Source organism: Scyliorhinus torazame, chromosome 13, assembly GCF_047496885.1.
Source record: "Scyliorhinus torazame isolate Kashiwa2021f chromosome 13, sScyTor2.1, whole genome shotgun sequence".
NCBI lineage: Eukaryota > Metazoa > Chordata > Chondrichthyes > Carcharhiniformes > Scyliorhinidae > Scyliorhinus > Scyliorhinus torazame.
This window is the reverse complement of record NC_092719.1, coordinates 210,809,188-210,822,021: the sequence shown is the minus strand read 5'-3', so window position 1 is coordinate 210,822,021 and position 12,834 is coordinate 210,809,188. Positions and strand designations below refer to the sequence as shown.

At 48.4% G+C, this 12,834-nt stretch overlaps 1 protein-coding gene across 1 annotated transcript in view; it reads left to right on the top strand.

The window, feature by feature from the left end:
* The first annotated feature begins 2,349 nt into the window (after positions 1-2,349).
* dalrd3 (DALR anticodon binding domain containing 3) overlaps positions 2,350-12,834 on the top strand; it is a 108,824-nt gene continuing 98,339 nt past the window's right edge. Inside the window, exon 1 of the mRNA XM_072473017.1 lies at positions 2,350-2,403. Within this exon, the coding sequence (XP_072329118.1) occupies positions 2,365-2,403 (39 nt within the window). The 5' untranslated portion in view covers positions 2,350-2,364. The remainder of the gene's footprint in view (positions 2,404-12,834) is intronic.

Below are 12,834 nucleotides of genomic sequence, written 5' to 3'. Positions count from 1 at the left end.
AAGAACCAATGCCGTCCCAGCAGCCTTCACTCTCTGTATCAAAGCTGCTGGGTACAGTTCTAGCTGATTAAAGCCGATTAGATATGACTCACCTTGTCTCGAGAGTAATTGATTGTGCATCAGTGTGAAAACAGAATCTTCAACTCTGCCAGTATTCATTGTATTGGGTAGATAGATGGATAAACAATCAGAGAATGAAGGGATGAGACCAGAGTGTATGACTGTCTTTTGCTTGAGGTGTAAAGGCCAACACATTTGTCTAGTGTCAGTGCTGTAACGTCTGTATAAATTGCCCTTCAGATATTTGTAATTCAGCCTTTTCAGAAAAGATTAGAACATCAGGTCACCTTGCACGTTAAGTTATGACAAGGCCTTGTCTCACCCCACACCCAGTGTCATTGCTTGGTCGTAGGCCTGGAATTAGGGCTGGTTTCGCAGGTATGAGCTTTCGGTACCCTAGCCTGGTATGTCGTCTCAATTTTGAGCCCCCAATGGTGGGTCTCGTCAGGAGCATCTCTTGAAAAACCGTGAGGGGATTTCTCACAATCTCGGTCAACAAAAAATCTATGCATTTCAAGAAGAAAATATGGCCCGTAATCTTCCAGTCTCTAACTCCTCCTTTGAGCTATTTTTCTCTCTCTCCCCAAACTCAAAATCAGCAACACTCGGTTGGCTGCAATTCGTTTTCTTTCGGGGGGTGTGTCATTGCCAAGGCCGCCATTTATTGACCATCCCCAACTGAGTAACTTGTTGAGTGGGAAAGTGTAGTTGAGGATTACCATGTCAGATCAGTCGTGATCTCATTGAATGGCGGAGCAGATTCGATGGGCTGAATGGCCTGCACAGTGCTTAGCACTGTTGCTTCATAGCGCCAGGGTCCCAGGTTTGATTCCCGGCTTGGGTCACTGTCTGTGCGGAGTCTGCACATCCTCCCCGTGTGTGCGTGGATTTCCTCTTGGTGCTCCGGTTTCCTCCCACAGTCCGAAATATGCAGGTTAGGTGGATTGGCCATGATAAATTGCCCTTAGTGTGTCCAAAATTGCCCTTAGTGTTGGGTGGGGTTACTGGGTTATGGGAATAGGGTGGAGGTGTTGACCTTGGATAAGGTGCTCTTTCCAAGAGCCGGTGCAGATTTGATGGACCGAATGGCCTCCTTCCGCACTGTAAATTCGATGATAATTTACATCTGCCTGAGAGGGCAGGCCAAGCCTCAGTTTTAACCTTCATCTGAAAGACAGCAGCTGACAGCGTCCGACTTGATTTTCGAGCTCAAGTCCTGGAGTAGGAGGAAGCTGAAATGAGTTTGTGGCTTCAAGGCGAGATAGGGGGGGGGGGGAGATTGGTTAGCTCAGCTGGCTCTACGACTGGATCGTGACGCGGAGCGACGCTAACAGCGCGGGTTCAATTCCCAAGCTGGCTTTCATCTTCCTGTCCCACCATGTCAAGTGTGTCGTCCCTTTTAATTGTTCTGATCAGATTGTGGTAGAAACCCATCTGGTCCACTAATGCCCTTCAGGGAAGGAAATATGCTGTCATTATCTTGTCACGTCTACACGTGACTCCAGTCCCGCTGCAATATGGTTGACATTTACAATAATAATAATAATCTTTATTGTCACAAGTAGGCTAACACTGCAATGAAGTTACTGTGAAAAGCCCTTAGTCGCCACACTCCGGCGCCTGTTCGGGTACACAGAGGGAGAATTCAGAATGTCCAATTCACCAAACAAGCACGGTAGCACAGTGGTTAGCACTGTTGCTTCACAGTGCCAGGGTCCCCGCCTTCTCAACCTCGCTCCACGCCTGAGGTGTGGTGACCCTCAGGTTAAATCTCCACCAGTCAGCTTTCGCTCTCAAAAAAAGAGGAGAGCGGACTAAGCTTGTTTTCAAAGGAGATGCGGCTCCAGGGTCGGGCTCATTAGCCGCACACACCGACTCACAGAACCCATGACCATGAGGACGCGCAGTTTCTGAGGTGGACAATCACACATTAGCGAGCGATCGCCGAAGACGAAAGGGGGTACTCATTCGCAGAAGGGGGACAAGCCTGGAGAAGGGGCTCAGATTCCCCCGCAGAGAGAGAGCTCCAGTGCCAGGATTTATCAATGCTCTGCACTTTCCGAGTTGGGCAGCTAGAGGCTGTTGCAACACTGCATCACAATAGGGCTTGCAGGACTCCAAACAGCAAAATCACACAAAACAGGACTTGTCAGGAGTGGAAAGTGTTTCCGTCCAGAGCCTATTCTGGGTAGCACTTATGGACTACAAGTGCGACTGAAAATAGGATCCAGAGGAAAACATGAGCCTTTGACAGGGAAAGTTTCAGCTAACCTGGGCTGGTCAGCAGATTCCAATTGGAGAAAGATGCCCCTTGCAGGAGCACGCACCCTCCACAATTTGCAGGTAAAGACTGACATTTGTGCAGCTGAAGTGGAGAGCTTCAAGCCTTGTTTAAAAGTTTTTGGAGGGCAATTCTGTGGGGCTGCAGGAAGGGGAAGGAGGAGAATGCATGTGTAATATGTGAGTTGAAAGCAGGCAGAACAATGCAGTTCCTCATGCACCAAAGCTCCACTTAAACTAGCTTAAATAATCCAGGCTACATTGACTCGGAGTGCTGACGTTTGAAGATAAATATCTCCAGGGCAACAGCTCCCTTCTGAGGGGGACGAAGATTATTTTATTTCCTTGCTTTCTGCCTTTATTTATTGAAAAAAAAAAAACTTTCTGCTACCTCATCCTCTACCCACACAGACCCCACCGTTCCCCAGATCTTGCACAAAGTCTATTTAATATTTGGTGTGGTTTTCTTTTGGATCAGGGCATAATTAAACAACAGGCTGCCAACACCTCACAAAAGCTGCCTAATAGAGCAGGCACCCTCCCCTGGAACTCCCCGGCAGAAACACTGCCATGTCTCCACTTCCTTACCCTGGTGAAAACCGCCCTCCAGATCAGAACCCTGCAATAATTCATCGGCAGGCTACCTTCTGCTTGCCCAGTTGCCCTGTGAAGGGGCAAACCTTGGAACTTTGATGTGCAGAGTCAACAATCAAGTGGCTGGAGTTTATTTTAAATGATGGAGCGATTTTTTTTTTTTTAAATAGGCAACGACAAAATGTTTGTCACCATCTTTTATGATCTTTATTGTCACAGGTAGGCTTACATTAACCCTGCAATGAAGTTGCTCAGAGGTAACCCTCCTTCCTTGTGCAATGGGGAAGATGGTGGCTTTGGGATAATGTCACTTGCACCCAGATGCACAAGCTCTCAGGGCAAGAGGTTCAAAACCACCTCGGCAGCTGGTGGAATTTTAATTCAATTAATCATTTTTGAATATGGTAGCACAGTGGTTAGCACTGTTGTTTCACAGCGCCAGGGTCCCCGGTTCGATTCCCGGCTTGGGTCACGGTCTGTGCGGAGTTTGAACGTTCTCCCCGTGTCTGCGTGGGTTTCCTCCGGGTGCTCCGGTTTCCTCCCACAAGCCCCAAAAGACGTGCTTGTTAGGTGAATTGGACATTCTGAATTCTCCCTCTGTGTACCCGAACAGGCGCCGGAATGTGGCGACTCAGGGATTTTCATAGTAATTTCATTGCAGTGTTAATGTGAGCCTACTTGTGACAATAATAAAAATTATTATTAAAGCTAGTCTCAGGAATGGTGTCCATGACAACGAACATCGATTGTGGTTAAAAACCCATCTGGTCCACTAATGTCCTTTTGACAGATTTTTAATCAGTGAGGGAATCCAGGGTTATGGGGAAAGGGGGGGAAAGTGGGGTTGAAATTTGTCACATCGGATCAGCCATGGTCTCATTGAATGGCGGAGCAGACTAGATGGGCCAAGTGGCCTACTTCTGCTCCAATGCCTGATGGTCTTCAGGGATGGATATCTGCCGTCCTTACCCGCTCAGGCCTACATGTGACTCCAGACCCGCAGCAATGTGGGCAACAATAGGGGCTGGTTTAGCACAGGGCTAAAGAGCTGGCTTTTAAAACAGACCAAGGCAGGCCAGCAGCAAGGTTCAATTCCCGCACCAGCCTCCCCGAGCAGGCGCCGGAATGTGGCGACTAGGGGCTTTTCACAGTAACTTCATTTGAAGCCTACTTGTGACAATAAGCGATTTTCATTTAATCTCTTTTCCATTTCATTTCATTCAACATGGTAGCACAGTGGTTAGCACGGCTGCTTCACAGCTCCAGGGTCCCAGGCTTGATTCCCAGCTTGGGTCACTGTCTGTGTGGAGTCTGCACGTTCTCCTCGTGTCTGCATGGGTTTCCTCCGGGTGCTCCGGTTTCCTCCCACAGTCCAAAGATGTGCAGGGTAGGTAGATTGGCCATGATAAATTGCCCTTAGTGTCCAAAAAGGTTAGGTGGGGTTACTGGGTTAGGGTGGAGGTGTGCGCTTAGGTGGGGTGCTCATTCCAAGTGCCGGTGCAGACTCAATGGGCCGAATGGCCTCCTGCTGAACTGCAAATGCAGAGGGGCCCGTTTAGCACAGTGGGCTAAACAGCTGGCTTGTAACAAGGTCAGCAGCGCGGGTTCAATTCCCGTACCGGCCTCCCCGAACAGGCGCCGGAATGTGGCGACTAGGGGCTTTTCACAGTAACTCCATTGAAGCCTACTTGTGACGATAAGCGATTATTATTATTATAAATTCTGTGTCTGATCGACTCTTAACTGCCCCTCTGAAATGTTCAGTTACAGGGCAATTAGGGATGGGTAGCAAACTCTGGCTTTTCCAGCGACACCCACATCCCAGAAAACAATAAACGCAAAAAAAAAACCCTGCAAAGAATCAGACAGCAATTTTCAGGTATAAACTCTCATAAAATTATTCTTTATTCCACCGTTTCATTATAGTTTAATGAAAAACAAAGAAGTTGAGACGCTGATTATGATAACTATTTTTAACAATAATTAATGAGATTGTTTTTCTTCATTCTTCTCTGCGATGTAGCCATCGCTGGGCAAGGCCAGCGCTTTTTGCTCGTCCCTAATTACCCTTGAGCTGAGTGTGTCACGAGGCCATTTCAGAGAACAGTGAAGAGTCAACCACATTGCTGTGGGTCTGGAGTCACGTGTAGGCTGGTGTTATGGGCCAGGGTTCAGAGAACCCCAAAGTGTATCATGGAGTTCACCTGCCCACAACTTTTAATAGATTGTGGTATGGGGAGCACACGGCCCACTCTACAGGTGTGATGCAAACAGAGCTTTACAGTACTGTTAAATTAAAACAATGTTTATTCTATGAACTCAAGTTAACCTTTTTGAAACATACAGTGAACATCTTAGCAACCATCAATTCAAATACAACCCCCAAAGAATACAACACTAAGTAATCCTTAATAACTTCCCAAACAACATCCAGAAGACAAAAGAAACACCTTTTGTAAAGAAGCACATTAGGTTTACATTCACTCCTGAGAACATTTATACTTCTGAGTTCACCAAATGATCAAGAGATAATCTTTTCATGGCAGAGAGATCAACAGTACACCTGCTCTGTCTGGCTTCAGCTCCAACACTGAAAACAAAACTAAAACACACCCTGCAGCAAACAGCCTAAAACGAAAGTAAAAAGCTGACAGACAGCCCGGCTCCACCCACACTCTGACATCACTGCAGTAATATGAGCAGCCAAACATTTCTTACAGCGACATTCTCATGACAATGGCAAATTTCCTTCCCCAAAGCGACATTAGTGAACCAGATGGGTTTTACCACAATCGGCAATGGTTTCGTGATCACTATTGCTGAGACCAGCTTTAAATTCCAGATTTGTGAACTGAATTGAAATTGCACCTGCTGCCGTGGTGGGATTTGAACCCATGCCACCAGATCGTTAGCCTGGGCCTCTGGAATACTAGCCCAGTGATATTACCTCCACTACCATCCCCTCTATATGACCTACTCGTTGGGGGTGTGGGGAAGATGGCATTTGGGGGAGAGGTGGGGGCAAGTGAGGCCACTGACATCCGATCCACATGCTCCTTTTGTCTGTTCCTGCTCCCATGCCACTTGCTCAATGTTACCAATTGCATGTTGGTCTATTAACTGGAAAGTGTCCGCATTACTTGGCACAAGGACAAAATCCTATTCTGATGGTTTCATTGACCGAGAACCATTTTCCAATTTAGGTCATTCATAGCGGCCAATGGCAAGTTGAAAGTTTGGCATGTCGTAACGTCCATTTGACACTGCAACAAAAGTTGGGATTCATTCTGCGTCACCTTGTCGAACGTGCGTCACACATGCTGTCAATGGATAGCAGTCTCACTTCTGATTCAGTATTTCCCCCTCCGGAGATTTGAGCACAAAATCCAGAGGTGGATTCTCATCGCCCGCCACCAGTAGCGGATGTTCCCAATGCGGTGGCGATTACAGCGGTGGGAGAAAACTGGATTGTCGCCGTTTTGTTTACAATGCTCTGGACCCCCCCCCCGCTGGTGGTGGCATCGAGGTTCGCGCAATGTTTATAAACATCCAGGAGTTAAGTGCTATGACTTCCTCTTTTTCGTGGCAGAAAGCACTTAACTGCTTTTGATGTGGTCATGCACTGTCAATCATAGCCAGATATTTACAAACACTGCGGTTAGTTTCACAGCAGGGTACGTGAGAGCCATTCAAGCGTGAATGGGAGATGAAAATAAACAATTCAGCCATCTGGCTGTCTGGAAGCTGTCAATTACAGGCTACTAAAAGCGACTTCTCTTTTCTCTTTGAAGCCCTACAGATCAAAGGATGTGAGGGGGGTTAAAGCCTTGTCATGTGATTTTGGCTTTCCATTAAGTTGCAGCTGCTGTGTTCTAGATATCTTTTTGAGGCAGAAGCTATAAGACACAGGTGCGTGAAAAAGCAGCAATTTTCTTTTGGACTGCTCTTTAGCTTCTAGGCAGGGGTTACTGATTGTGGGGGGGTGAGGATGGTTGGGGGGGGGGTGAGGAAGGGTGGCTATCTGCTATGGGGAATTGTCTAATGGGGGTCTCTGGTGGTCGATCTGTGGGGCAGGGTGACCCAGCAATTCCCGTGGTGGGGGGCGATGCCCCTACTTGTCGGGTGGGGCAAGATGTGCATTACAGGGGGGAAGGGAGTCAGCTGCTGGGCCTAGCTAACAGGCCGCCCGCTCAAACTGGCGGCCCGATAGCGGGATTCACGACTAAATTTGCATGGCAAAGGGTACTGAATCGCTCCTGGGTGCCAGTGCAAAACAGAAGTGATGGATGTCTGGCAGGAGAACAGTGTCGCCCGAATGGAGAATCCTGCCCCCAGATTGATACTCCGGTGCAGTGCCCACTTTTAGATGCAACTGAGGTTCTGAGCTGGACAGGTAAGATCCTGAGGTCCAAACCCAAACAGGAACTGAGGACGTCTTGCTGGTTGTTTTAGTCAAGAATTGTTCCTCCAACTGAGATCAGGAATGTTGTGTGTCTGGTGGAAGATGTCTCAAATACTGTGTCATCTTTAACATACTGGTACCTGCACAGGATACCCACGTAATTCTGCAACTCAAGGATGGAAACAGTGTCGGCAGTATCAACTTGCTATATGAAGGTAGCAAAGTTCCATCAGAAGTGGCACAAGCTAAGGGAGCACTTGTTTTATGACCTCAGGTGCAAGGGATTTGATTGGAAAGTTGATTGGCATTTAAAATAACTTGACTGTTTTCAGAACAGCAACCACTTGTGTCTCTACAGCACCTTTAACATCATAAAGGCCCATAACTTTTGGGTTCTCTGGCGTCACGCTTAGGGGGTACCCCAATGATGCACTGGGGAATCCCTCTTGGAGGTTCCCACCTAAGGGTTTTTCCGGTAATTGTTCCGAAGCACGAATGTCCCCTGGACAATTGTACTGGGCTGGAAACCATCCAACAAAGCGATTTAAATCGCTAACTTCGGATTTATCGGCCAGCTTTACATTCAGAGACACTCTGAAAGGGTTAGGAGGAAATAAATCTCTCCTAATTTTAGTGGAACTATATTAAAAAACTCAGCCCCACTCAGGACACCACATACACCCACCACACTACCCACACCAACTCACCCCCCCATCACTCCAGCGCCCGCTCCCCCGTCGAAGTCCAATATCTAACCTGCCCCCATTCCTGCCAGTCCGGCCCTGAACCATACCCACCCCCTACCCCAGTCCAACCACCCGTTCCCACTTCCTGCCTCTGCTTCCAGTCAAACTTCCACCTCCCCTCCCATTCCAAACACGCCCCCCCCCCAAACACCCCAAGGGAATCACCACACAACCCCCGCCATGCAACACTCCCCCCCCCCTCTCCCAGGCCTGACAACCCCTCCTCCCAGTCCAAACCCCGCATTCCATCGCCCCCCACACCCGCCAACCTTCCTGGTCCGACCCAACCTGGTCCGAACCCTGCCGCCGCTGATTGTCGCTCCGAGGAGGTGACCGACCAAAATGTCCCACCGTGCTGCTCAAAACTAAAGCCGATTTTGACATCGAGCCACAAAGGGAGATTTTGGGAGGCGTGTCTAAACGGTCGGTCAAAGAGGTTGGTTTCAAGGGGCGTCTCAAAAGAGGAAAGAAAGATAGAGAGATGGAGAGGTTTAGAAAGGGAATTCCAGAGTTAGGGTGAGGGCCCAGGCGACTGAAAGCACGGCAGTCAATGTGGAGCATTTAAAATCGGAGACACTTGGGGAAATCCGAAATAGAGGTGCGGGTATATCTCGGGAGGAGCTGGAGGAGATATGGGTGGGCTTTGAAATCGAGGTGAGTTTTAGAATTGGGGTGTTGCTTAATCAGGAGCTCAGGGTTGGTGGGTGAACGGGACTTTGTCCAAGTTCAGACCCAGGCAGCAGAGTTTTGGATGATCTCAGGTTTACGAAGGGTGAGAAGCCAGTGCATGGATGTGTGGTCGGAGGTTTATTTGCAGGTCAATTATGGCCCCGTGGTAGGAACAATCTGGCACAGCCTCAGACGGTTGCCAAGGAGAGGGAGGGAGCTGATGCCAAGGAGATTTTGCCATGGAGACTGAAGACAATTGCTTTGGTCTTACCAATGTTTAAGTGGAGGAAATCTCTGCTTATCCAGTACCGAATGCCCAGAAGCAGTGTTGAGGTTTACAGCTAGGACTTATTGAATGGTGGCGCAGGCTCAAAAGGCCGAGAAGTAAACATTGGCCTGGGACGGCAACAATCCGGTGTAATGTACCGGAGATGTGTGTGAGTGTGCACACTTTGGGATGTTGCTTGATTGCATTTGGGAATCCAGGATTGCTTCGGAACATTCCCTCACATTAAACTGATGGGGTAAGGTTTTCCTCGGAATAAATTGGTCGATTTGCCTTCTCTCACCCAACACTCTTGTGTTTCTTTTATTCATTCAAAAGCGGCGGACTTCGCTGGCCAGGCTGGGGTACATTGCCCATCCCTTATTTGCCCTTGCGAAGATGCCAATGAGCTGCCTTCTTCAACCCCTTCACTCCATGTAGTGTAGGTACACCTACAGTGCTGTTAGGGAGGGGGCTCCAGCAACAGTGAAGGAACGGCAATGTATTCCCATGTCAGGGTGGTGAGCGACTTGGAGGGGAACATCCAAGGTGGTGGGGTTCCCAGGTGTCTGCTGCCCTTGTCGTTCTAGATGGTAGAGGTCGTGGGTTTGGAAGGTGCTGTGTAAGGAACCTTGGTGAGTTGCTCCAGTGCATCTTGCAGATGGTACGCACGGCTGCCACTGCGCATCGGTGGTTGAGGGTTTGAATGTTTGTGGAAGGGATGCCAATCAAGCGGGGCTGCTTTGCCCTGGATGGTGTTGTTGGAGCTGCACTCACCCATGCAAGGAGAGAGCATTCCGTCACATACTTGACTTGTGCCTTGTAGATTGTGGATAGACTTTAGGAGTGCAAGGTTGATTTACTCGCCTCTTACCTGCTCTTGTAGCCACAGTATTTAAATGGGCAGTCCAGTCAGTTTCTAGTCAATGGTAACCCCGAGGATTCTGACAGTGGGGGCTTAGTGAATGTCAAAGGGTGATGGTTAGATTTCTCTCTTGTTGGAAATGGTCATTGCCTGGCACTTGTGTGGCACGAATGTAGCTTGCCATTTATCGGTTGAATGCTGTCCAGATCTTGCTGCATTGGAATTGTGAATGGGCGCTGAACATTGTGCAATCACCAGCAAACATCTCTACATCATACCTTATGATGGAAGGAAGAACATTGGTGGAGCAGCTGAATATGGATGGGCCTAGGACAATACCCCTGAGGAACTCCTGCAGTGATGGCCTGGAGCTGAGGGGCTGGGTTCTCCACCGTCCGCTGCAGGTCGCAGATTTCCTGATGTGGCCGGGAATCCAGCGTCGGCCAGCAGTCTGGATTGTTTAATCTAATTTCCCTTCACGTTTGAGTGGATTGCAAGAAGCCAGCTATGAAACTATCTGCAATGTTAGTTGCTATGATTGACAGCTCTTGTCAGTTAAAGTCAGTTAAGTGCTTTTCCCCTCTCACCTTGAACCTTGTCAGCAAAGTCAGTTAAGTGCTTTCTGCATTGAAAAAGAGGAAGTGAGAGCACTTAACTACCTGTGTGTGCAAGCTGTCAATCACAGCCTAGTAAAATCAATTTCACTTTGATATGAATGAAAGCCTTGCAGATCAAAGATCTGAGGGCATTTAAATGCAGCTGACGTGGTTTTCCCTCTGTAGGAATTTACAGGAGCTGTTTCCTCTGCCTGAGCCAGATTTTATTTTACTGTCTCAGTCTGGACTGCTCTCCAGCTTCCAGGCATGGGTCTCTGTAATTGGGGGCTTCCCTGCAGGGTCTCTCTGATTGAGGGGGGGGGGTGCTCAGGTGAGGGTCTGTCTTATGGGGAGGGGGTCTCTGGGGGGTGTCTGGGTTGGATTTGTCCTGCGTTTTGTGCACAGGACATACTTGTGCAATTTTCCAGGTAGTTGCCAGTGTTGTCGCTGTACAGGAAGAGCTTGGCTCGGGATCCGGCAAGTTCTGGAGCTCAAGTCAAAGAACAAAGAAAAATTACAGCACAGGAACAGGCCCTTTGGCCCTCCAAACCTGCGCCGATCCAGATCCTCTATCTAAAACTGTCGCCTATTTTCTAAGGATTTATATCCCTCTGCTCCCTGCCCATTCATGTTTCTGTCTCGATACATCTTAAATGACGCTATCGTGCCCGCCTCTACCACCTTCGCTGGCAATGCGTTCCAGGCACCCACCACTCTCTGCGTAAAGAACTTTCCACGCATATCTCCCTTAAACTTTTCCCCTCTCACCTTGAACTCGTGACCCTAAGGAATTGAGTCCCCCACTCTGGGGAAAAAGCTTCTTGCTATCCACCCTGTCTATTGCTCTCATGATTTTGTAGACCTCAATGAGGTCCCCCCCCCTCAACCTCCGTCTTTCTAATGAAAATAATCCTAATCTACTCAACCTCTCTTCATAGCTAGTGCCCTCCATACCAGCCAACATCCTGCCGAACCTGGTGAAGTCTTCAATACTATTGCTGGAATATTGACAGGGCCCAAAGTCTTTGCAGTATCCAGTGCCTTCAACCATTTCTTGATATCATGTGGAGTTAATTAATGTCTCCTCAAGAATAGTGCATTGGTCACCCCTACCGATACTGTCACGGACAGATGCACCTGCTGCAGGCTGGTTGGTGAGGAAGTCAGAGTATTTCCCTCCCCCCCTCCTCCTTGTGGGTTCCCTCACCATCCGGACCCAGTCTAGCAGTTAGCCATCTCAGTCAATAGTGGTGCTAACGAGCCACTTTTGGTGATGGACATTGAATTCTCCCACTCAGCTTAATTCTGTAACCTTGAACGTGCTTCTCCAAGTGGTGTTCAACATGGAGGAGTATTGATTCATCAGCTGGGGGTATCATCATAGAGGTAAGGGAGAATGGTACGTGGTAATCAGTACATGGTCGGCCTGGTGCCGTGGGGTCCTGACTGTGTGCCACCTCTGCCAATGAATCCAGGTCAGGCCCAGGGATGGTAGTAGTGGTGTCTGGGACATTGTCTGTAAGGTATGATTCTGTCAGTGTGACTATGTCAGGCTGTCACTCTCAATTTTGCCGTTAATAAGGAAGATTTTGCAGGGTCGACAGGACTGGCTTTGCCGAGGTCGATGCCGGACATACCCTTTTGTAAGCTTTGATACAACTGACTGCCTTGCTAGGTCGTTTGAGAGGACATTTTAAGAGTCTGGAGTCACAGACCAGGTAAGGACAGCAGGTTTCGTTTCGTGAACCAGATGAGTTTTTACGACAATCCGATTATGGCATCATCGGACTTTTAATTCCTGGTTTTTTTTTCAATTGAGTTCAAATTTCACCACCTTGCCATTGTGGGATTCGAACCAGGCTCCCAGAGCATTACCCTCAGTCTCTGGATTACTAGCCCAGCGACAATACCACTGCACCACCAACTTCCCATAAAACCTTGCCCATTGCATGAAGAGGAAGTAAGGGGACTTTCCAACAAGACTTCCCCAGAATTCACCGAGACAATTCAGTACTTCAGAAAAAAAAAACCCTTCAAACTCAAACGTCCCCGAACTTTATTGGCTAAACCTGCTGCACTGGTTTTGCCAGGTTGATGTCAATATCGGGTTGGGCTCCAAACAGGAGGCAATCAGTGGACAATATCACACCCTGACTGTTGATAATTCAATCACAACAACAAAGAAAAGTACAGCACAGGAACAGGCCCTTCGGCCCTCCAAGCCCGTGGCGACCATGCTGCCCGACTAAACTACAATCTTCTACACTTCCTGGGTCCGTATCTCTCTATTCCCATCCTATTCATGTATTTGTCAAGATGCCCCTTAAACGTCATTATCGTCCCTGCTTCCACCACCT